Consider the following 25,108-nt stretch of genomic DNA (forward strand, 5'->3'; position numbering starts at 1 on the left):
GGTTAGTAGGGAAAAAAACATGGCTGGATGCATGCCGTACAAGCTGATGGATGTGAATCACACTCATCACAATCACAAAGCCGTAAAAACTCCGCCAGTGGAGCCATACTTTTATGGTAGCTGGCACGGGTGGTGCGCTAAGATATAACATCACAGGTTAAGCATTGTACTTAACATTTGGCTTTGTCGATGCCCTCTGCTTGACTTCACTAACGTTTTGCTGAACTGTTGACGGATTTGCGCACAGTTAAACTCTACCTGTCTGTCTGTCTGCCCGCCTCCTACCGTATGAAATACACACGTGTTCCTTCGACTTTCACAACTGTTACAGAAATATGCTCGGGTAATTTGCTCTTTGTCTTGCGTTGCGCACTTTACCTTCAGGGTCGACGTGATTTATGAGAAACATGCCTGTTTTTTCGCAACTCGTTTGATTGCATTCTCAGCAATTAAAGAATGAGGGGTTGCCAAGGCCATAAATGTTCACACCTGCGTGGAACAATTTGACAGTACTAGCACTAGAGAACAGGTGATCTTAGGTACTCAAATTGAAGTGAGTCAATACTTCAAAATTTTGCCGTTTGTCGAAATACGGTGAGGCGGAAATGGTGTTGATACCTACGCTGAATATTATTGGCAAGCCCACAAAATTCCAATTGAAGAAAAGTGGACTTTGTTCTTGGTTGTCCCAATCAGATGGAGGCGCCATATCACTCTTGGTCCTAAACAGGAAGAGCTGTAGACAAAATATATCCATCCATCTGTCCGTCCATCCATCCTTTATTTGGAATCTGGTCGTGAGGACAACCGCTTCAGTAGGGAACTTCTGTCCTCCCAGCAACTTCCCCTAACTCCTTCCAGGGGTATCCTAAGGTGTTTCAAAACCAGCAGGTAGTCATAGTTTTCTAGAGTATCCTGGTTGTCTCAGGGCCTCCTGTCGGTAGTACATCCAGACATCCTAACCAGAGTAGTCCCTAGTAACTTCATCTTTCTCCTCTCATCATGGAGAAGCAGTGGCTCGACTCTGGGTTCCTCCCAAATGATCGAGCTCTCACTCTATATCGCGGCAAAAAATAATATATTTCGAAGACATTTTATCATTCACCATGGTGTTTGGATCCCATCCCAGCTTTTTTTTTTTTTTTTTTTTGGGGTGAAACTACTGCGAATCATCTCCAAGAAGTTGAGGTACCTTAACATAAGCTCTTGTGGAGCTTCAGTGCAGGAAAAAAATACAGTGCCAAGGTTTTTATGCTCCAAAATGAAAACAATTATCTTGCTACACCTCCCAAAAGCTCTTGATCATTACAGCTCCACCTTTGCCCCAAGAGTCCTGACCCCTTCTTGGTCCTTGGACCTTGTGCATGTGTAACACAGTAAGTGTAGTCTCCTGTCCTTCCACTACGGGTTCTTTTTCACTCAGCCTGACAAAATTGTGCATTTATCAGTGTAATTACGCTGGTCGGAAGCACTGATGTTGTCTATTAGGTGGATTTCCATTCTGTTAAGAGCTGAGGGCCATTTAATGTATGGCCGCTTCATCCCCCACTTGAGTGGACCGCTACACGATTACGCAGCAGTTGATGATGAAGTGTAGCTGTGGTGACAGTGGACCAGCCTACGCTTTCTTCGCAAGCCTTGAGGAGAAACACCAAGTATACAAAACAAAGCCAAAGCAAGGTTAATTATTTTATTTACTTGTTTCTCCTTATGTTTCTGTGTCTCTGTTTAATGGAGTAATAGAAGGGACTGAGGAAGGGCAAAAATCGATGAGGAGCGCATTACAGTAAAACGTATTGATTAGGAGACCTGCGAGGTAGCCCGTGGTCGTGGAGATGGTGGAATGATGCAATGCTTAAAGGAATTTATCCTTTGACTTTTGCATTAACCTTTTATTGACTGCTTTGCCTGTCCATAATTAACACTCACTTTAGCTAAAGTGGTTAGTTTGAGCGCAAAGCGGTTGGGGGTGTTCCAGCGCCGATTGCGAAACCTTCCGAGCGCCCACCCGGGCTTCAGTTCAAGTGCAGTTTGGGAGCGGGGGGTGGAGTTAGGGGATGCCCCGGTGGAATAGAGACGATAGAAACCCAGATACCTTTCACATTAGCATACCATTTGAGCATGAGCCTGCCCTGGCTAGAAGATTTCAGGGCAAATGAAATGACTGATTGTATTGCCTATCTCTCTTGACTGAGCGCCAGATGGGATAGTTAGGTCCATATCTGACTGGGGTTAATCCATTGGAACAGAGTGGACTCCCAAGAAAGCATCATTTCTGCAACTTCTCTTTTTGTCTTTCACCTCAGCATTGAGGCACGAGTGAACCTAGGTGTTTGTACACGCCATCTCCCAGGAGATCTTAAAGGCACTTTGCTTGGAATTGACTTTTTGTTGTGGTTCTATTTTAGCAAGCTGGCAAGCAGGAATACACTGACTGGAAATGTGTGCTGGAATACATGCACATTGTTATCTCTGATCGTATTCCATCTTTGCATTCTCCGTGGTTTAGTGGGCTGATTGTCCCAGCTGACTTTGGTTGAGAGACATCATCTCCCCTGGACTGGTTACTTTTGTGTTAACTCGTTTACGGCCTGCCCATTTTAAACTGATTTTTGTTGTATAGCTGTCAATGGCAGTGAATTTGTCAAACATTGCGCATCAATGGTATATGTAGATTTTTTTCCCCATTTTATTTGATTTTGCATGTGAATAAATGTGACAAAAAACATAGTGCAAGATGTCTGTCCTGGTTACTGAATGCAATACAGCAAAGGTTTGTAAGGATAATAATTAAATTTGCAGCGCAAAGTCAGCTGTGCTTAATTTTCACAGCTAGTTAGGCATGTATATGCTATGTATTTTTTTTTTTAAGTTTTACATCACAACAAAAATGTCAAGAAGAGAACAGTAGTTTAAAATAGATTTATTATAGTGTTGCTTAGATTTTTTTTCAGATTTTTTTTAGATTCAAGAATCTAATCATCCGTTTCAGCCCCCTGAATCAACACAATTTGTTGTGATGTGTTTTTAGTCATCAAAAAAGACATTATTTTGTATAAGAACAAAAGTGAATGCAAATAAGCTGGTTTCATGTGCAATTACTATATTTTGAGATAAGATGACTCACAACAACTTGAGTATTATATGATTGTTTGACAACAAGAACATGGCTTGTTAGTCTTTGAGTGTCTGGGTGTGAATGTCGGTTTAGTCTCACAAGTGCTCTCATTTTGTAATTGTTCACTTTGTACATGTGCAATCCTGTAATTAACTTGAAGGTCACTCATAATTTACATTTTGGATCACGCAACAAAGCAATCTACCGACCAAGGTATGACTTCATACAGAAAGTGGCTTATTGCACTTGTATATTGAGAATCAAGAATTGCTTTTTCCCCATGATGCGATGGTGAAATCACACTGATGTCAGCGGGACACCAATGCCATCTTGGCAACATTTCACTTCACACTGGAAAAGATGGCCGGCCGTGCCTTTCCCTCCTCCTCCTCGTCCTCTTTTTCTGAAGTGGCGCTTCCTTTAATTCGCGCCCTAAATAAATGATGAGAACATTTAAACACTAGGCTCGTTGCAAAGCCCCAAGGTCGCCTAATCGTATTATTTATGAAGTGATGTGCTACATAATGGTACTTAGCGCGTGTTAACAGATGCTATTATCAGGCCTCGATCCAAGGCGCCCAAGATATATTGGAGCGGCGCGATGTTAATGCCGTTCCCGCGCTAACCGCACCAAAAAAGCAGCACTTAGGCCGAGCGCCAGTGGAACATTAAGTGGCTCACGTTAAAATATATAACCGCAAACTGTGGCAACCTAATGTCCCTTCACCTCATCCATAACCGAGCACAAACGCCCCACCTCCCTCTTGTCTTACGGTGTGCGGTTGTGTGCGTGCGCGCATATGTGTATGCTAGCATATGACAAGCGACACCTAAGTATTCTTGACTTTTGCTCAGGCAGACTCCAAAAGTGTGGTTTGCTTAGAATTTCCTGCCTTCTGAAAACATCTTGTTGGACCGAATGGTAACTAACGCGACTGACATAGCCTCGCCGCGCCGCTCCTCTCCCTCTTGCACCCTGGGGTTAAAGGTCCATCTCGTCTGCCAAAAGGCGGCGGGGATGAGGGCTCGGGGGGAGCAGATTTACAATGACAACCCGCTAGCAGCGCAGTAAATATTTACACTGCTCTGACAAAAGATGTGACCTGGGTCTACCGTGGGCCGTCATATGCTGTCACATTTACTCTTAACCTGCCATTATCCATCATAGGCTGCATTTCCGTGGCGTTTACGTCGCGGCTTACACGAGAGACGCTTTGCTAACTCGCCACAGGAACAGTTGGTGCCAATCATAAAAATGTATATATCAGGACATCCGCTGTCATCATCTACACCAGGGGTCTACAACCTGCGGTTCCAGAGTCGCATGTGGCTCTTTTATATTTATGTTGCGGCTCTCAGTGGTTTGGGAAACTAAATAATGCGTGCTTCAGATGGACTACATTGACGGCATAACAAGCGACGCATTTGAATTGCAGCCGATGATGTTTGTGTAATTCGGTAATAGGGTGATATTTATTGGACGTTTTTGGTGCCACGGGACATGAAATGTGACTCGAGACAGACGATTGTTTTGGGGAAGGTAAGCACAGGAAACAGAAATATAGTGCGACCTTCCAGATTAAAAGCAGACCTTTTCAAAGTAAGATATAACTGATCGTTAAAAACTTGAAGAATTCTTTACACAAAATAAATGTCATCAGTGTCAGCAAGTGAACAAGGATGGACTCAAACATGGGGTCAGTCTGCTGGTTCTTTTCTTAAAACCAAGAAGGTAACAACCTTGGTAACCACGAACGGAGAAAAATAAGATAACACAGGTAAGTAAATACAAACAAGAGCACTTGAAGGATTCTTAACTCAGAATAAATATCATCTTAATGCCCCTGTTGTGAACACAGATGGATTCAGACGTTGGTTCCGTCTGCTTGCTTCTTTTAATGAAAATAATGTTTACAACCTTGACAAACAAAAGCTGCTGTAAGCAACTCCTCTGGCTTCTATTATGTGTTTGCCCCAACTTTTCTGGATCTCTGCCATACCTGTCTTTAATGTATTCCAGATGTTTATATATGTAATAAGACCTGGCGGTAAGCCATTTTTGTTTTTTAACGAAAGAGATAATGTTTACTTATGTTGCCTGTGTCCCGCCATCTTAGGTGCCACTCCAGCCTGGCCCAAACATTACCCCCTGAGGAGGCTCCGGTAGATAGGCCCTTCTGGGGCGTGGATGACCCTGGCATGCCGCTGCCGTTTGATCTGGCTGACATCATCAACAGAGTGGAGTCGCTGCTGTGGAGGTGACTTTTTAAAATGGGTTTTACCCTATTTATTTCTGATTCTGTAGCATAGTCTCAATGAACAGGTCCGTTTTCATATAAAGGCACACCGGATTAAAGGTGCTTTACAGCACGGTAACGATACTGGAATTCTATGTTTCAGGCACACGTAAATAACTCCTTAAATGCTTCGGTCATTCTTGACAGCTGAGTTTGGATCCACTAATTGAAGTCATTTGTCATATTTACAACAAAAGCAAAGGAAATTGCTTTGCTGAGATCTCACCCTCACGCTGAAGTCACGCTGAAGTCACGCTGAAGTCACTTTCAAACATTCGAATCGAAGCTCCTCTGAACTTACAAGTCTAAAATGAACTTCCCGAAGTTTTGACAATTTTACATTTTGCTGCTGTCTCTCTTTCAACCAGAATGTGAAGGACTCAACAAGGCCTCATGAAGGATGTGCAAGAAAACGGAAAATAAACAAACACCAGCTTTTCCGAACGACCCCGACGTCAACCGAGGCGGCGGCAGCACCGTTGCGGACAAATCTGTCGCGATCCCGACCCAGAGGAATTTTTCATTGCTTCATCTTCATCCTGGGCAGCCCAAACCCCGCCCCCCTCAATATAAATGCATCGTAGCGCTTTAGTGACATGCTAACAACGCAAGCTTAGCATCAAGCTACTAGTGTAACCACACGTACCGAATGTGGTATCCGCATTTCAGTGTGTAACTATTTATCATGTCATTGTATCACCTAATATCATATAATCCAGCTTTGTTTAGAGGGGGCGTTGTCAGTATTCATCAGAAAATCACAGTGTTAGAAATGATTCTTGAGGAAAAAAACCTTTTATTTCCCCAGACCGACCAAAGAAGGAATCCATGAACCTTGCAGTATGATCCGTTTTGAAGCAAAACCTAACGTTGATTTTGAATAGGAGCTGAGCTGAGAAAGTTGTCGTCGGCTCTCTAGCTGCTGCCATTTGCCACCTTTCTGTCACTTTATTGTTCTATATTGGAGCCGGAATCCTAGAGCAAGAATCTTTTTTTGATTTTGATTTCTGTCTGAGCCAGGCAAATTAGTTAAAAGGAACAACGACCGCTAAACAGCTGCTAAAATTTGTCAGCAAGACGTTTGACCAACAATTTCTTTCGACTCATTTCAAGTGAAAAGGACCTATTTTGAGCACTAGAAATTACAGAGTGCATCCGCAACTCTTTGGCACTTTCTGTTTTACTAGGGAAAGAATCGTGTCAGTTTTTAATTCCCAGACTGACCAAAGAAAGAAAGCAGCGACCTGCAATGAATTCTACAACTGGTTGTTTGTCCTCATTGGAAATTTGCGGGCCAAACGGCCATCTAACGTTTTTGACAAGATGCTATAAATGGGGGCAGACGACGAGGCAGCATAGCAGCTCTCCACATTTCTTTATAGCTAAAATGGAAAACTCATATTGCACTTTTTTTTCAGATTTAAATTGTTGGTTGCCAAACATTGTTCATCTTGCTTCGAGCGACATTAGCGTTGTACGCATCCCTCTGCGTTCTCCCTTTGCCACAGCTTGTCTGTGTGACAAAATAGGAGTGGGAAAAAAATCTAATCAAATATGGCGTTTTCGCCGCGATTGTCTTGCTCTCTGTTGCTGTCAATGGTAAATGGATTATTCAATTTCATTGAAGAAAAAATCCTGATTGTACTTCTTTTAGCACCAATAAAGTCTGAAACCATTCGAATTTTTTCATCTTTTTATATGTCAAAGCAAAAGTCAAGTACATTTGCTCAGTGGTTGAAATATGTTCATCTTCATCGGTGCAAGTTTATAGGTTGTTCTCGGTTGCTATTTTTTTTTAATTGCTCTTTAGTTTTCGTGAAATCATTGCTGGTTTTGAATTTTGTCTAACCCAACATTCTGACAAACATCTTGCGTAACATGTATTGAATTTGTGCACCTAGAACATGTATTGAATTTGTGCACCTAGGGTACCCACATTTCTTATTTCTTAAGCATGCAAACTATTTTATTAAAATGACCACAACTAAATGATCTACCGACTAAAAAAAAAAAGCGAAACCATCTATAAAGTCATGGTGGTTGTTTTTATCAACTGTCGGAATATGCCGCTCCACATTTCCCTTTTTCTGTGAAGTCAGTACACAGGCAGGTCTGAAAAAGAGGCTCTCCTCCCACTCCATATTGATGAGGTAAGTTTGGAGCATCTCTACTTGATCCTCTAATATTTTTATACAATTTCTTGAGTTTAACATAAACGAAACAAATGAGAAGTCAGCAAGTGATACATCTCATAACGGATGATATGCTGATATCTACTTTTTCATAGGCTGGCATCTCCCGTATTTTTTCGAGTACAAGTCGATCTGGACTATAAATTGACCACTCGTTTTTCCTGCAATCCTGCTGATTTTGACCCAATTATGTCAATCCGGCTGACTTGAGTGGTTACATTTATCATCCAATTAAAACACACCATGGTTTATGTTAATGATTAAATTACTTTTAGAGGTTTTTCTAAACTTTTGTGAATCGTGCTACTTACGGGAACTGACATTTTACACATATCGTATCTTGTGAATTGTTCATCTTTTAGCGAAAGTCCAAGTCCTAGCATCATCTTTCCAGACCCAACAAGACTGTGAGACCCCCCAGACACTGCGCAATTCCAAACGGGCGGCACATGCTAACCTCAGCCGGCCGTCTTCGTTCAGTAACATGCAATTTTGTCGATGTAGAATAGAGGATATGTACACTGCTTTTCTTGTGTGGTGTAGTTTCTTTGAAGTTTCAATGCGTCAAAAAAAAAATAAACCACGCAGCCTCGTTTTCGACCATAAGCGACACTTGATGAGAGTGGATGTTTACGATATTCAAAGTAAACTGTTATCTCACAATCAAATGAGTGTTGTCAAACACAGATGTGTGGAGAAAATTTCTCTGATTTTTACTCGACATACTGGAAAAAATACGGTACTTTATTAATGACGTTGGATTACCCCAATCCCTAGGGTGATGATCGGTTGCTCGTTATCGACGGTTTACGTGGCCTGCTCTACACTTTTCACAACTACTGTGAAAATGTCGTGTAAGCAATTTTTCAGGGACGGCAGAGTCGCGTAAGTGATGTCACCTGCTAACTCCCTAAGTGCCGTCTGTAGATTTTATTACATTCTTAAAAAAACACAAACAGGTGTTTTCCAACCATCCGTCATTCTTTACCCGAAACCGCTCAGTCACACGGCCTGTCTTCTCGTCACTCCCGTGTAATCGGACTCTTTATTTTTGGTCTTTTTCCGTAGTCTCGGTGCCGTCTGTTCCTCAAAGGTTCAAACGACACGGCCGGATTAGCGTCGAGCGCCACATCGCACTGATTGATGGATCGACCGAAGGACCCACGCCAGTGGAAGGGATGAAAAGACGGCTAATGTTCTGTGCGTGTCCCACCGAGAACTCCCGTCCCCCACGCCGGAGCGCCGACTCCTCCCTCGCACACACACCGAGCTCCGAGGTCAGCCATGTTAACTACTTCCTGTTGTGGCTGAGCGACTGAGTGATGGATGGTCGCAGTGGCCTCTCCCCCCAGGGGCCGACTGGGACAAAAGGGCCCCCACTTGGAGAGACAATTACGCAGCGCCGGTGCTGATGGCTACAGGTAGGCTCTGCATTGTTGTGCTCGGGGTCACAACCAGCCGGGCCACCGTCAATTAGGCCCAACAATAGGTGCGCAGAGAGATAAAATAACCAGGTGTGCGCTAGGGAAAGGTATCGCTTTGGGGTCATAGTCCAGTCAAATGTTACACTTTAGACAGAAACGGAATTATTTAGGTAACATGATCAGATTCATCTTGCTAGTATAAAAGTAGGTTGTGGCGACAGATGCTGTCAACAACAGACTAAATCTGTTTTAGGTCAAAAACGTTCTGTAAACTGACCCCAGTTGTGTAGGAACGTTTAGGCATTAGGCCAAAGAAATTCAAAATGGTTCACTCATTGATTGTTAACTCATGAAAATATATTTCATTTCCCATTCCAGCTAACCATGACGAATGTGTCTATTGATCCCTAAGTCGGGAAATTTGCTGATATAGTAGACTGGAAAGGATAGCCAATGAGTCAGAAAGCCATTTAAATCCGTATAAATTGGAATGATTTCTTTTTCCAATATTTATATTAATATCATATGCAACTAAGTACAAATGAAATGACGTTAACATATTATGTTTTGATAATGGAATCTGTCAGTTGTACTAATTTACAATCTTTTGAGGGAATCTTACAAAACCAAATTAAACATAACCCTTTTACACAATTATTTTATTGTATAAAAATATGGACACTTATGAAAATAACATATATTTAAAAACTATAATAACGTGTATCGTTAAGTCTCCAACCATTGAACATGAACCTTAAAAATATACTAAACGTATTGAGACATTTTAATCTAGAGATTAGATGTATAATTATTTCAGTTACTCCCATTGGCGAGTTCACTTTGTTATTTATTTATTTTTTTCACAATAGGTATTGAATCCGTTAATTTCATCACATATTGCTGAAAATCCATTTTGGAAAAGGTAAGTCTCTCTTTTGGGCTGCTAATGTGGTTAAGAAGAATTTCTAGTATCTATGCCAAGTATACCAAATCCATAATATCAGTATTACGCCTGACCTTTTATCGAATTTATCCAATTAGACCGAATATTGACGTTTTAGTGCCAGAAATGGCAAAAATGTACCCGTAAATGAAGAAACACGTTATCCAAGGAGTGTTTACACAGAGACAAAAATGAGACCCTATGTTTAATCCTTCTTATTTACAGAGCATCTCACAGCAAACGACATGTGTACAGTTGTCCGTGGGAATGTTTGTACGAAGGGACAGATGAGCACAAACGTATCTCATGTGCGTAGCAGGTTTCAGAGTGCAAGCCATTGCCCGAGGGCCCTTGGGGGCCCGCAGAGGCAGAAGAGGTAATTGTAGAAGAGACAAAGATAGCATTGCAGCTTCGGGGCGGCTGTCGTCGCCGCAACGGGCCGCGCTCATTTGTCAGTGGCGCAGACGAACACCAATCGGCGCTGACTTATCCCAGCGCCAATGCTGAGGTCACCGATGTGGCACACTGTAGACGGTTTGGGTCGGTGGACGGCAGGCTTGGTTCTACTTGTATTTTAAAGCGATTGAGTTATTACAATAGCGTCCTCGGGTAACCTCCATCAACCAGGAAGTGCATTGCCTGCTCGTGACGAAACACCGCTGTGTTTGTCAAATGTTTCTTTTCAAATGATGTTACATTATATGTTTTGATTGAATGACAGGAAGAAATAATACTTTTGCTTTGTAGTGGGGTGTGTGGCATCCATTTTGTCTCTACATCACCAAATATTGTTGTTTGACCTTCTTGGCTATTTGATTGGACTAAATCATATCACACACTTTTTGGGGCGTATATTAGCTTAAATATGGCCCTTTACAATATTTAGTTTAATAAGATACCAGGCAAAGTAAATTGACAGTTTATAATTGACAGCAGTTTGTGTGTCGGAAATTTGTGTCGGCAATGACAACCTGCATTGTTATCGATCTTAATGTTTTGAAAACAGAAAAGGGAAAATTACAATTACACTCCACATGGTAAAATCATAGCAGTTTCCCTCTATTTGAGAAGGACTACTTTAACACAATTTAGCAATAGCTTGTTTCATCTTCCAATTAATTTGCTCTTAATTTGAAAAGAAAACCTACTGCTCATGTAATGACATTTACAGTACATTATAGCCATCTAACTAGGTGCATTTTAAGAAAGCGATACACAATTTTGCATGCGGCAAGATGTCACTACAACACAATTGAACAGTAAGTTCATGTTCCAATTGATTTGATCTTAATTTGAAAAGAAAACTGTTCTCATCCTGACAAAGCAATAAAAACGTTAAATTTGCAGAAAGCCTGTTAAACTCTCACACTTCCCTTGAGGTGCACTGGTGTACCCCCATTTGAGAACCACTTGAGTTTCTTAGTCAGACCAGCCATGTTGAGGACCAGCGTGATGATGTTGACGTTCAAACAGGATGAGCATTGCAGCAGTCTGGAGGAGGTCTGTTGGGTACGGTGGGGGGGCTCACAGATCAAACACCTCAGACCCCTAAATGTGGAGCATGTTTGTGGGTCACTACACTCATGCCCGACATCATGCGTCCTGCAGGACTCTTCTTTCAGCCCTAAATAGCAGCATCTTTTCCCTCCATCTTTTTGCAAAAACTTCCTTCATTTCTCTTTCCCACCCTTCATAATCAGAAAGCTCTGCTCGCGGAGAGCATCGCGTCTCACTCGCTTAGCATCGTGAGCCGAGTTAGCGCCCCGCCATTCATATGAGCAGGATTAAGTGGATCATTTTCCGGCGTTAGCAGCCGCTTCGCCGCCAAGTGGTCTTGATGTCAGGCCAAGCATAATTGAGTCATCTACATCTCATCTAAAATGGATGAAAGGACTTTTTGATATCACCACCTCTCATGCATCCCCCTCCATCACTCCATAGAGGAGCGGGATAAGAAAGGAAGTCCAGATGAGAAACATCAACATAGGCACTTTTGCGTATTTCTTGACTTTCTGTTGCTCCAGCATGACACGGGTTAAATTTCTTTTTTTTAGTTATTGAAACAAATTGTCAACCTTTGTTAATTGTGACTTTGTCAAATGAATCAATTCAATGAAACATCATTTTATTTTAAACTGTTGTAGTGTGTGTATTTTACACTTTTTTACCACCGTTGTATAAGCCGCAGCAGCAAAAATTGAGAAAAAAAAATGTCACAGATAAGCCGAACTGGACTATAAGATGCAGGTCATAACATCAGATATTTATTCAAAAAGATGGTATATGGAAGTTTTAAAAAAATTAAAAAAAAAAAAAAAAAATATATATATATATATATATATATATATATATATATATATATATATATATATATATATATATATATATATATAATGATATATCATTTATATATCATTATATATGAATATATATATATATATATATATATATATATATATATATATATATATATATATATATATATACATATAGTTAATAATTTCTTTTTAAAACTCTTTTTGAGTTAAGCCATTGATTCACATCTTTTCAGATTTATTTCATAGGTGTCCCATAAATCGACACTTAGAACAGATACATGAAATTGCTTGACTGGTGAATTGTCTCCCGACTACAAACCACAGGGCTCAAATATCGAGAAAAAAGTCACGGCTTATAGTCCGAAAAATAAGGTACGTTAAAATGGATCTTTTAGCTGCTTAGCTGCCAATGGCAGTGAATCGATTTGTTATTGATTATTTGTTTTTTCAAATTCATATATTAATGTGAAATACATACAGCACAATTTATGGTTCAAGTTTATGTTACCAATTGTGAGTCATTGTACCCGTAATACCTTTCTTTGGTGGTGCATAAATACATGTGGTTGTATTTACTTATTGTGAGGTGCTATTTTGGTTCAGGTTTACCTAATTTAGTATGCTTCCTTTCCTTGTGATATTTTTAGTTTTTGGGGCTGGTTAACAGAACTCAAACTCCTGCCAAACTTAGAAATTTGGCTCGAACCCAAGTTGGCAAAGTGAAGTTCCTTGTGAACAAAAAATGTGGTGCTAGTTTGTTAAGGTAAAGTTAGCAAAGTTTCTTGTGCTGTTATTATCTCTCATTGCTAATTAGCTGGGGGAAAAAATACACAATTGATAATGATAGTCTTGATTTTGGTTCAAGTTTATGCACCCAAAATACGGTTCCTGATCGGCCGGATAAAAATCACACGACTGCAGAATTGCGAGGCGCGCGGCCATTTTGGCTCAAGTCTGGGAAACTTTGTCAACGCATATTGGGAAATAGCCGTGTGGCGCGGAGATGATGAATTCATCAGGAAAACGCTCACCTTATCTGCTCCAACCTTGAAGATGAATTGCCGCTCGCCTCCTAAACACTCACACTCACATCCACAAACTGGCACAAATATCCCCAACGCCGCCGCCCCACTTGATTGACAGCTCTTCAAATGAGCATCTCGAGTAGCGCTGGGCTCTTGGCCTCCGAGTAAGTGGGCCGTCAAATTACATCCAAGGGACCGGCTGGCCCTCTCTCCCTCTGGCAGAGGTCTATTTATTTGTCTGTTTATTTGCTTGCTTTAAATATTTGGTGGCGGCGGTGGAAGAGAGGAGGGGGGAAATATTGAATTTTTGTCCCCCGGTCAGAGTCCCCTCATATTTAGTTAATAAAGAGCAGAGGAGGTTGTTTGCCCAGTGAAGAGCAGCAGGATACGGGACTTTATTTAAGGAACTCCTCTGAGAGAGCTGGTGACCTTCTTCTCATGGAGGAACCGGCTTGTGTACACTCTGCTCCCTTTCTTTGCCTCTTCTCAATCCAACCATTTCTTCCCTTCTCCTTATCTGTCCCTTTCTGGCTGCGCCCGTCTCTCGTACGCTCCGGTAAAACTGACGCCCTCCCCCCCCGGCCAGTCTTGGTGCACAGCCTCGTTCTATTTGACTGCGATGTCTTCTCGGGGGTCCCGTGGGCTGCGTCCAGGTTAAACTCTTAATTGCCTCTGCGCTGGCTCGCTGCAAACCAGGCGCTCCGTGTGCGAGATAATGGCAGTGGAAGGCAAGGGCCTTCCAGGTTGTCTGTTTCAAGAGCTCAGATAGTAAATACTTTTCATATTTTCATACATATTCTTATTAGTGGAGGGATGGATGGACACAAATGGATGGATGGATGGATGGATGGATGATGGCTAGATGGACTTATGGATAGATGTACAGATGAATGGATAGTTCTTATGAGAATAAGATTTTACAATGAATGGACGGACGGATGGATGTACAGATGAATGGATAGTCTTTATGAGAACAAGATTTTACGATGAATGGATGGATGGATGGATGGATGGATGATGGATGCATGTTTTGGTATTGTTTTAGTATAGGACTGTTTTTCGTGCTGCCCATGTTAATAATGCTCAATTTTTCATTTTTTTGATTTATGATTGCAATATCTAAATGCAAAGAACAAATGATCAACACAATCATGGGGAATGCATAGAAGCTCCTTTTTGCCCCATGCTAAAGCTTTTTATGAGCAACTTAATGCCACCGCCTCAGATCTCATTGATTCCTATTTAGAAGGCAATGGCCAGTCTGGTCAATACAAGCTCCTCATCACCATCTGTCTCGATTTACTAATAAATAAAATTGTCAGCATTGACAACTTAAGCAAGGGCTTTTAAAAGCATGCATGCTAATGGGAGCTGTGCTACACCATTATTCCGCTTGCTAACAAACTAGCACTCTAATCATGCTAACGTTTATTGTTGTTTGACTTCAAATGGCATTTTTTTTTTTTCAATAAACCTTCTTGCATAACATTGTTGTATATTCTTCTTGGGCCAAATATAATATGACTTATTCCTCTTTTGTAGCGTTATAGTGCTGCAAACACTTAATGTTGTTGTCATATACTGCAAGCGGGATGAGGGAGTCGGCGAATCCTCCATTCCGTCATCCTGATCGACTGCAGATCACACGTGACAGCCTCCTTTGGAAACAAGCCGCATGACGTACAGGCCTTTAACGTTTGTCGTGCATGCGCCTCCCTCCCTCCCTCCTCCTGTTGCTCTTTCGTTTTACACAATCTGCATCTGGACACATTAATATTTCTATGAATAAAGCATGGAGCGTGGGAAACTAAATCAATATTTACAATGAAGGAGAATTCCTCATGTGAAGCTCGATACGTCAACATGTGCAGTGAATCGTGATAAGGAAATATATGAAGACCTTAAAAGTGGAACATATTTCAGTTAGCACAATTCCAAATTAGATTCTAAATTTGACAGTAAAATTGTATCGTGGTTATTTGATCCCGTATGCCTTTTTTTGTGGAGCAGTTAGCTTACTGCAAAATAGTTTGCGTCAGTGAGCACGGTCGCATTTTATTAAGCTTTTTATTTATTTTTCTTGACTTCTGACAAAGGAAAGAAAAAAAAATGGAATTGACCCGGAATGGAATTAAACAGATTTTAAATTGAAAAACAAATAAAATGCAAAAATATTTTTAAATAATTTTTGAGTTAATTAAATGTTTCATGAAAATAAAAGATTATAAAACAAATTTATTTCATTAATTTATTTATTAATGATTTATTTTTGTGAACACATCTCGACTACAGTCCCAAACTTAGACTTCAAGTTGAATATTTTTCCGTGGGGAAATATTTATTTATAAATGTTTCTTTTTGAGAACAGGTCTGACACTTTTTGTTTTTTGTGGACAGATATTTATTAATAATTAGGTTAATAATTCATCCATAAATATCCCTAAATATCTAACCCTAACCTTTTACCGCTTTATGTTGAATATTGATTTATTTTTTAGTTATTTTAAAAAAATGATCTCTTCTATGATCCAAAAGAGGAAACTTTAGATGACTTTAGATGTGAGGGGTTTTAATGTTTAATAAATCAAACACTGATGGCATGTATCAAGTCTATTTTTTTTAAACCCCCAAATGGTTTGCACTTGTTATGTGGTACTTGGATGAAATGATATTTCACAGGAGGTCCATCACGGACAAAAGGTTTTTGAACCACTGTTTAATGGAAACAAACTCACACCCCCCCCAAATGCTTCTGCGAATTCTATTTGGTCTGACACTGATTTGCTGAGTGAAGGGGTGACGGCGATATGCACGGACTCTCAACGCGCCGCATAACAGAGTACTGCTGTGTCAACTGTGACCTCCCCACCCTCCGCCCCTCTGCAACTCAGGTGAAACCCAGAGGTCAGGGGTCAGCTGTCCAGTGTGTCAAGCTTGCTGATCAGGAAGTGTAGCCCCTCGCTTAGGGGAGTACACAGGGAGCGTCGTGTCGTCGACACATACTCGCACTTTGACATAAATCTTACACGCGGCCCAGGCGAAGTCCGTGAGAGGCAGGAAGGGAGGACGGGAGGGCGGCGAGGGGGGGTTAAAGGGGTGGGTCAGAGGGCGCCGCAAACTGCTACTCCAAGCTGAGCTGATTGTTTGACTTTACTGCTACTACTTTCCTGTTTAATGCGAGCAATCCAAAACATCTCGTCGCAGAGGACGCTGAATGGCTACGAAATTAAAGACGCCGTTTATCGTCGCCAAATCCAACAAACTTTCGCAGCAAAATATTCCGTTTTTGTATTTCATAATCTCAGTTTTGTAGAAAATAGAGTGAAAAAAAACATCTTTACTGTATTCAACATTGCATCTTGGTTTTTCATCCCTTTGTTGGTGTTGGGTCCCCTGTAAAATTTGAATTTTCACATGATTCCCTCCTATTGACCGTGTAATGTTTAAATATTTTCTTAACTTGGTATTTTATTTATTCCCGTTTATCCCGTATTCAACTCAATATTTGTCCTGTTTAACACCTGTGCAGTATTTTGTCCAATCGTTTGACCTTTCATCAAAGGCATTTCAGAGCAAAGGGAAAGTATTGAGAGAAGATGCTAAGAAGCTGAAATTTCAAGTTAAAGTTCAACATGGCACGTTGACTTAGTTATCACACTACCAGCAGTGTGCCATCCCTTGACTTAAAACACTGTACTGCGAAAATGATCTGGAAGAAAATAATCCAAAAAGTTACAACTCAGATACTCAGATACAATACCGTAGTTAGCGAGCTAACATTAACACAAACGACCATTTTCGACTTTGAATATTGCACCGCTCTTGTTTACAGTGCTTAGTGTAAAGCTGATATGAGAACTCAATGAAGCTGGAGTCCATGGCAAAACTATGCTTTTGTTTCACCTCAAGTTTGTTTTGACTGCGAGTGCGTGTTGTGAAGCTTGAGCGAGGCCTGACAGCTCTGAGCGAAAGTGTTTTCCTGCCATCTGCGGCGCGCTTTCACATAGAGTCCAACGCAAAGGTTCATGTTTGTTTGTCCCAACCCTTGCTCTCTATCCACGGCTCACTCCCATTGTAGACACATCCAAAGTGTACCCCCGCTGTACTGAGCCAGCCCTTCCTTCCATCCTTGAACCCAAAGCCTTAGGTTAGAGAGCTCACTGTTGTTCTGAGCCACCCCGGCATCCTGGACGCGCTATGTGGGCCCGCTTTCCTTCCCTTGTCTCATTGTGAACAATCTCTGTTGGTTGCCCGGATCAAGCTGGCCCGAAGTGCGATGCGGAGTCCCGTCTGCAAACAAACGGAGGCCCCCGCGGTAAAGGCTCGCTGCGGGGGCGGGGGGCCGTGTGAGAAGTTTTACTCTGTGAAGACTTTGGAGAGACTCGTGTTACAGATGAATTTCTTGTTCGCTACAAATTTTACATACTCAAAGATTACGTCGTCGGTTACCGGTATCACACAGTTAGAAATAGAGGTACCACAAGGGTTGAAATTATGATAAGGAACCTATGACGAGTTGATACAATTTTATTTTGTGTCTGCTCTTTCCAATTACAGTTTCTACCCAACACTACTCAGATCCACAACAACTAACATTACGTTTCCGCTGAGAATCCGCTCCTTACCTCACCAGTGATGTCGGCGACCATACATAACAAAAACAATGGAGAGTAAGGATTATTTTCCCTGGTGCTTAGTTTGTGGCTGTCTTGGAACATTGCATCAACCAGAAGACGGTATTCACTGAAGGGTTGGGGCTTCTGTCGATCCTTCTAGTTTTTAATTAAACTACGTTTGACACCTTCCGCGTAGTGCTATGCATGTATGGGAATGTATATTAAAAGTGTAAATATACATTTTAACAACAATTGCAGGTCAAATTAGTCGTTTATTTGTTTAGCCCAGAATCACCAAGATCTGAAAGGGTTTTCAGCATAAATCATAAATACACAACACCGTCCCCCGAACGAAGCTCTCCGAAAAGGAAGGAAAATCTCAAAAACCCCATATGGTAAAAATAAGAAACCTTCAGAAGGGATTGCAGGTGGGAGGAGCCCCCTTCCAGGCTCAACTGGTTGCACTAGATGCAGAGTGCTGAAAAAAAAAAACACATTGTGCCATATTAGGCAGGTGTCCAGTGAAAAGAGGCCTTGAGAGCAGGTGAGGCCATCAGGTAAAATCCTCCTCACAGTCGGGCCTCACGGGTTCAAAGTGGGAATAAAGGGTCATCATTTTCACAGCAAAAGAAATATTAGGTGTCTAGTGAGAGACACCAGGGAAGGCAATCCTTCCCAAACACAGTGGATTACCTCAAAGTTGTGTTTTGCCCTATTATAAACTGTCATGTCTATTTATGCACTCCCTGTTTTACTATACACGACTAGGTTTCTTAGTCTCCTTGCGAGTGCATCGATACATACGATTTGAAGGACTTGCCAAGCATCCACCACAACCATGGCCCCCTGGCATTGTATTCATTCCCATTCTGTTTTGCCCAGACTGCCGGATGCATCATGTAAACAAAGCCTAAGGGAAGTTATAGTTATTATAGATGCTGACCACCATGATTCAAAACTGTAAAACTGTCTACTCATAAGCTTAGGAAACAAATCAAACAGCAACAGAAATTTCTTATGCTGGGAAATGATATTCTAAGAACTGGTGTCCATATATATATATATATATATATATATATATATATATATATATATATATATATATATATATATACCTTCTTTATATCTGATCAGAAATCCAAGACAGGTCCTGTATTCTCAATTTCAACATTTTGCACTTGCACTTCCATTCTTGTCTTCCTCCCTTCTGTCCAGGGAGTCATTATTGCTTCGGTAAATATTTCATAGGCTTCAATATCACCTGCCAGCCGCTTCTCGCAGCAGCTGTGGATAGACAGATCAAAATAAAAGAAGAGCAAAGCGAAGGAGGAGGAGAAGGCTCCCCTCTGCCGTTTACCATTCCCAGTGAGAAGCATCTCTCTCTCTCTCACTCGCTCGCTGTGCACCGCAGTACTTCCTGGAGATGGGAAGCTCCCCCGGATGATGTCATATCAGTGCTCAACATCTCCTTTTCTGATGCTTCTTTTATGTCCTCAACAGGCCCCGTCATTACGTCAGAAGTTTTCCGACACGGCAGGATCGACTGGAGCGCGAATACTAAGCTTCTCCTTCTTCCGACCTTCAAGAGGATTGAGAGTCTTCTTTCCTCCTTTCGTGTTCTTACATCCATCGTCTTTTTTTTCCACAAGCTCACCTGTTTACTTCAAGCATGAAAGTATGAAGCCCCGACTCCAAAGGGAACGCAGGTCTGACGATGAAATATTAAGCTTGGATATTAAAGTTGCTGTGGAACGCTTGTTTGCCGCAGAGTTTGTGACCTCATAAATAAAATGGCCGACAGTGGCCTTTTATGCGCCTGTATGGGAACTATATGGTTGTGTTGTTCATGCCCGAGGCTAAAACACTTCCAGTAAGTTTCAAGCCTTAAATATGGATAAGCAGTGAAAAGCCTCTGGACACACTACCTATGTAGTTTAAAAAAGAAATTAAATATTAAACACATATGCCATCTTGAGAGAAGCAATGCTAGTTGACAGATAAAAGCAAGCTGCTGTCACTGTCATATTTTCTTTTCTTTTGCTTTTTTTTTCTTTGAAACGATATGAAAAAAAAATGCCAAGCCAGAAACCAGTGTTCTTACCCAACTTTAGCACCAAACACTCATAATCTCTGCGACAAAATTGATTCAGGAAGGTAACAACAAGTTATTCATACTTTGTCCAATCTTGTACTGGTTCATAGACTTAAATATTTTTCAGTGACCAAAAATGACCAATTGTTGTAGATGTTTTATATATTCCATATAGAGGAAACCTCTATTCTTGATGTTCTAATCTGAAAGTAATATCGGAAAAGAAAGTATATTTTGCATTTTCACTCATCTTTCAAGGCTGACAGAATATTGCGTGCTTTGTCTGTGCAAATGTGGGTGCTAATATATGAAAGATTGACTTCCATTCCTTACTTTGAATTGCATGTAGGTCATATCTGTGTTATAAGTGTGGAAACACTGCTATCCAATGATCGTGGTTATCACTATAGTGCTCAATAGGTTTATATCAGCTAAGCATTAGTTCAAGGGTGTCAGCTACCCTCCATAAAAATGTATTTGACGAGAATTTAGTGTTTTTTACCATTACTATTTTAAAAGAGGAGAAATCACGTCCGTGGCTCTGAAAGACTTAAAAGAGGATATGATACAAACAGAATAAAATATCGGATTATGTCAGTTTACATTCAAAATCTCTATTCTTAGCATTTTTAGGAACATATTGATTTATATACAAGCAGTACATTCCAGACTGCACTTTTTTTTTGTCCTGCCATCTGTTCCCACTAAATGTAAGGGGATTCTAAATGTACTGAAATAAAACAGCATTATTTTGCACTTGTTTCTATATAGATTTCAACTAACTTTATTAGATTTTTTCCCCCCTCAGCATCCCTCAAGTTGTTTTGTATATTTTATTCAGGAGTAATACATTATCATGTTTGAGCTTGAATTTATAGTATATAACCTAAATATTTGGAGTAAATGTGTCATTTTTTCTCATACTGGTGCTTTGTTCTTAGATTCTTAATATCACTTGATGGACTTGGTAAACAGACTTTCACTTCTATAGCGCCTTTCTACCTTGTACCCAAAGCGCTTTACAATAACTAGTCAATTACCTACTGATGACGCAGCATCAGGAGCAACTAGCGGACTAGATCAACAAGATCAAGTCTCTTCTAATGTTTCTTATGAAAAAATATTACTGCTTTCTAGTTATTATCAGTTGATTGGCTTTAATCTCGAGCATATCTGATGTGAAAAAAATTAACAGGACACCCCGTCACAAGCGATCCTTTCCAAAAAGTTGGTGGAGCACTGATGTGGAAGCGTAGTTTCTCAGAGCTCAGGTAAAGACCAATCACAGCTCAGCTCGTGGATGTCATATGGCCAAACACACAAAACAGGTGAATAAAAAGAAAATTTTACATTTAATCTGCCATTGAATTGCTCCGTGCTGCAGTCGGACTCTCAAAAGTCCGACCATTTCCTCCCTGCCATTCTCCTACAAACGAGTTACCTTCTACCCACTTCCTGTGAAATGATCCCTCCCGCTCGCCTCTGATCCCAATGCATGTTCTCACATTGGTCTTCCTTGGAGCAGGAAATGAAGTGAGCCCCGTAACAACTGTTTTGGCTTCTGTTGAACTCTCGAGTCTAATGGGACACTCGCCAACTGCGCCAATGTGTTTGCATTCCCAGAGACCCCCTTGGGATAGCCGACCCCCCCTTGTGCCCAAGCTTCCGGATAAAATGGTGAACACTGTCGCCTTTATATTTAAGGGGGGTGAAATGTCCGATTCAAATGGTAAGGCTATTAGGATAAGAGGGATTGAAGTCCAGATTTTCTTTTGTAGATATATAAATCCATTTGTATTTCATTTGTGCGAATAAAGATAGGGTCTGGCTGGACTTGGGACGTTTAGCCCCGTACGCTAATCTGCAGGTGAAAAGGGAGGGTGCAGGGCATTGGGTGCTTGATAAAGGCGCCCTTGAAGACAGGTTTGTCTTTGGGTTGAGCTCAGGTCATGGACAATTTATGCCTTGTGGAGTCTGCGGCTGGAATTACAATCTCTTGAGTGTCCAGTTCTTATATACTGTCAATATTTTTGAATGACAAAACTTCTGAAGAGTAATCCATCTTTTTGTTACGTCTCGGCTTGATTATTTTGGAATCAGCCAGTCCTCCATCAATGACTCCGGTTGGTCAAAAATGCTACTGCTTGTCTCCTAAATGATGCTTGTAAGAGGGAGCATACAACTCCAATGATGGCTATCATAGGGCACACCTCTAACTGTTTGCCAGCCAATCACTGGGCACACGTTGACAAACAACCTTTTACATTCACAAACCCAACTCAGACTGCCCAATGTAACCCCCATGCATGTGTTAGAGAATGTACGAGGAAAAAGGAATACCTGAGAGAAAAAAAAAAAAACACGGGCATGGGGAGAACATGAAAACTCCAAACAGGAAGGCTGAAGATGGAATCGAACCGGTGACCCCTGCACAATTAGGCGTACATGCTAACTAGCACATTACAATTTTTGGCACCTGTCTGTACATCTTTTTTTTATTTTTTTATTTCTCATAATTCAACAGCAAAATGGAGATCTGTCAGGGACAGACTAACACGATCCATCAGTCCAAGGCAACATCGGCTTCACTGATCTTAAAGCAGCCTGCAGGGCTGTGGAGATTGTTCCACTAGAAACACTACACAAGTAACACAAATGGTAAGAAGAAAAAAAAAAAACAACAGCAATGCACTTCTACATGAATGATGAGACTGTTTTTTTCAGTGTACACACACACACGTAAAAAAAGAAAAAAAAAAAACAGGGTTAGTCATTCTTTGTGTTTGGTGCAGGCCGACTGGGGGTCTTGTTAGCCGTCAGACCAAAACTTTTTGCTCACTTATTAATGGGGGGGATCTGCTAAATTACAGGCACGGAAAAAGAAAAAAGAAAACTTGCAAAAGGTTTCCCCGGGGTTCTTTCATATTTCAACACTGGATGTGAAAACTAGAATCAACATTGAGCAAGTCCCCGATGCATTTTCTTTATTTAGTTTTCTTTTGACTATGAGTCCCTTCCTTTGGTGTCTTTGGTCTGGTGTGACTATTATCCACATCTCAGGGCGTTATCAGTGCGTAGCTGCCTCCTCTGATCAAACCGCCGATACGGGCCGAAATAAATGGAACGGCCAGCCGGTGGACATAGGTCAAGCCGTGTTTCTCCATGTTTTCTTTATTTTTTTTTCATGTGTGCTTTTTATTCGTGGTGCTGCTGTGTTTGTCTGCAGGGGAAGTGCAGGTCAGAGGCACGGAAAGCCTCAGCAGTCTAATGAACTTATTGATTTCAATTTCAGGCCTGCGCTCGCCTCGCGCTCCTGAAGCATCCATCCATCGCTGGAGATAAATTAGTAACTCTCGTTCCGGGGAGTTTTCCTGATTTTTTTCCAAGACACAAGTGGAAAGATCTTGCTATATAATGGTTGTTTGTTTCTTTGCAGGATTACACAAAATCTACTGTTGATTTCATCTAAGTAAGTGTTTTAACATCCTTCATTGTAAATAGGTAGCTTGCGAGCATAAGAAAAACACCCTGTTTTGTTTTTTTCAAATAAGTGGTACAGTCTAGCCGTGGTTTGACTTGATGCAGTTAAAAAAAATAGAATTCAAATGATGCAAGTGAATAAAATGATTTATATTATATATACATATATATAATATTATATATTACTGTATTTTTTGGACTATAAGCCACGACTTTTTTCTCATGATTTGAGCCCCGCGGCTTATAGTCCAGTGTGGCTTATGTGTTTTTGTTTGTTTGTTTGTTTGTTTGTTTTTTGTCTTTAATATTAAAAAAATAAATAAAAAAGTATAAATTTAATCAGAGATTGTAGAAAAGTTTGGGTAAATTTGTTACGTGTACATTTATTTATGAATGTATGTACAAATTATGTGCAATGTGTTTATATTAAGTTCAGTAAAATAATCTATCAAACAAAGGAAGACAAAAGAATATGATAATGAAGGATTGATTTCAGTTTTGAACTGCTATTTAAATATTAGTATTCTGGTATATCCATCCATTCATTTTCTATAAATGTGTGGGGACTAAATATGTTCATGTTCAGTCTGTTAAAGTGAGGATGCTGCTGTTGGCAGACAATTAAAATATAAATAAATAAATAAATGACTAATATACCATCTTTTTGCGAAAATATCTGATGTTAAGATCTGGGGCTTATAGTCCAGTGCGGCTTATCTGTGACAAAAATACTGATACGGTTTATAGTCTGAAAAATATGGTAAAATATTTCCAAGCTAAAAGTATTAATTGTACGTGGAAAACAATTCAGCTCTCAAATTAACACAGTCAATCCCAAAGACGTATTTTTAAGTTTTTCAGTATTCCGTCAATCAAATATTTTCAAATGTCAGGCATATATAAAAATGGATGATATATTTCACAGAAGTCACGATTTGGTCCTTACCTCGTCACGGTTCGGTACGAGTTTCGTATAAGAAGACAAACTCTTTATTTGGCGTCTTTTTAAGCAACCTGATGGTGGACCAAGCCATGCAAGTGTTTTAGCAGGATTAGTTGACTGTTTAGAATTGCATTAGGCAATTGGTTTGAAAGTGCTGGAAGCTTGCTTGGAAATGCTGTTTCTAAATGTGTTAAGGGCTCCCGTGCCACTTTCTACATGACTTAGGGTGCACCTGTCCCCTTCCTGAGGCCAAGCTAACCAAAGGACAGGCTGCATGAGTGTCATCAGTCTCCGGTCGGTTGGGGGGTCAATGAAGATGCTGAGTGACCTCTTCCCAAGAGGGAGCCCCGGGAGCAGCTGAGGACCGCGTGTTTATTTGCGGGCGTCTCGACTGCGTACGCGTGCACGGAAGGATCCGTATCGAGTATCGCAGGCACGGCATGTTTCCCCGCAAATTTTGACATGAGTGCAAGCGGCGCGTTCTCAAAAGAAGCCACTTGATGGAAAAAGGAGAAGCCGAGGGTTCTCGGACAGGAAGCCTAACGAGCGCTGTGGGAGCGCTCGCATCCGATACCTCTGATGGTGTCCGCATGGGCTAAATAGTTAAAAGGCCCGGTTGCTATATGTAGACGAATCCGATACTCTGGGAATGACAATAAC

General features: G+C 40.9%; 1 protein-coding gene across 1 annotated transcript in view; it reads left to right on the forward strand.

Moving 5' to 3' along the window:
- fto (FTO alpha-ketoglutarate dependent dioxygenase) overlaps nt 1–7,092 on the forward strand; it is a 141,641-nt gene extending 134,549 nt beyond the window's left edge. The window contains exons 9-10 of the mRNA XM_088413839.1: nt 5,236–5,376; nt 5,784–7,092. Coding sequence (XP_088269965.1) covers nt 5,236–5,376; nt 5,784–5,790 — 148 coding nt within the window. The 3' untranslated portion in view covers nt 5,791–7,092. The remainder of the gene's footprint in view (nt 1–5,235; nt 5,377–5,783) is intronic.
- Nucleotides 7,093–25,108: the final 18,016 nt, after the last annotated feature.

The sequence above is a fragment of the Hippichthys cyanospilos genome, chromosome 4, assembly GCF_059441005.1.
Source record: "Hippichthys cyanospilos isolate Australia breed blue-spotted pipefish chromosome 4, RoL_Hcya_1.0, whole genome shotgun sequence".
In the NCBI taxonomy this organism is placed as follows: Eukaryota; Metazoa; Chordata; class Actinopteri; order Syngnathiformes; family Syngnathidae; genus Hippichthys; species Hippichthys cyanospilos.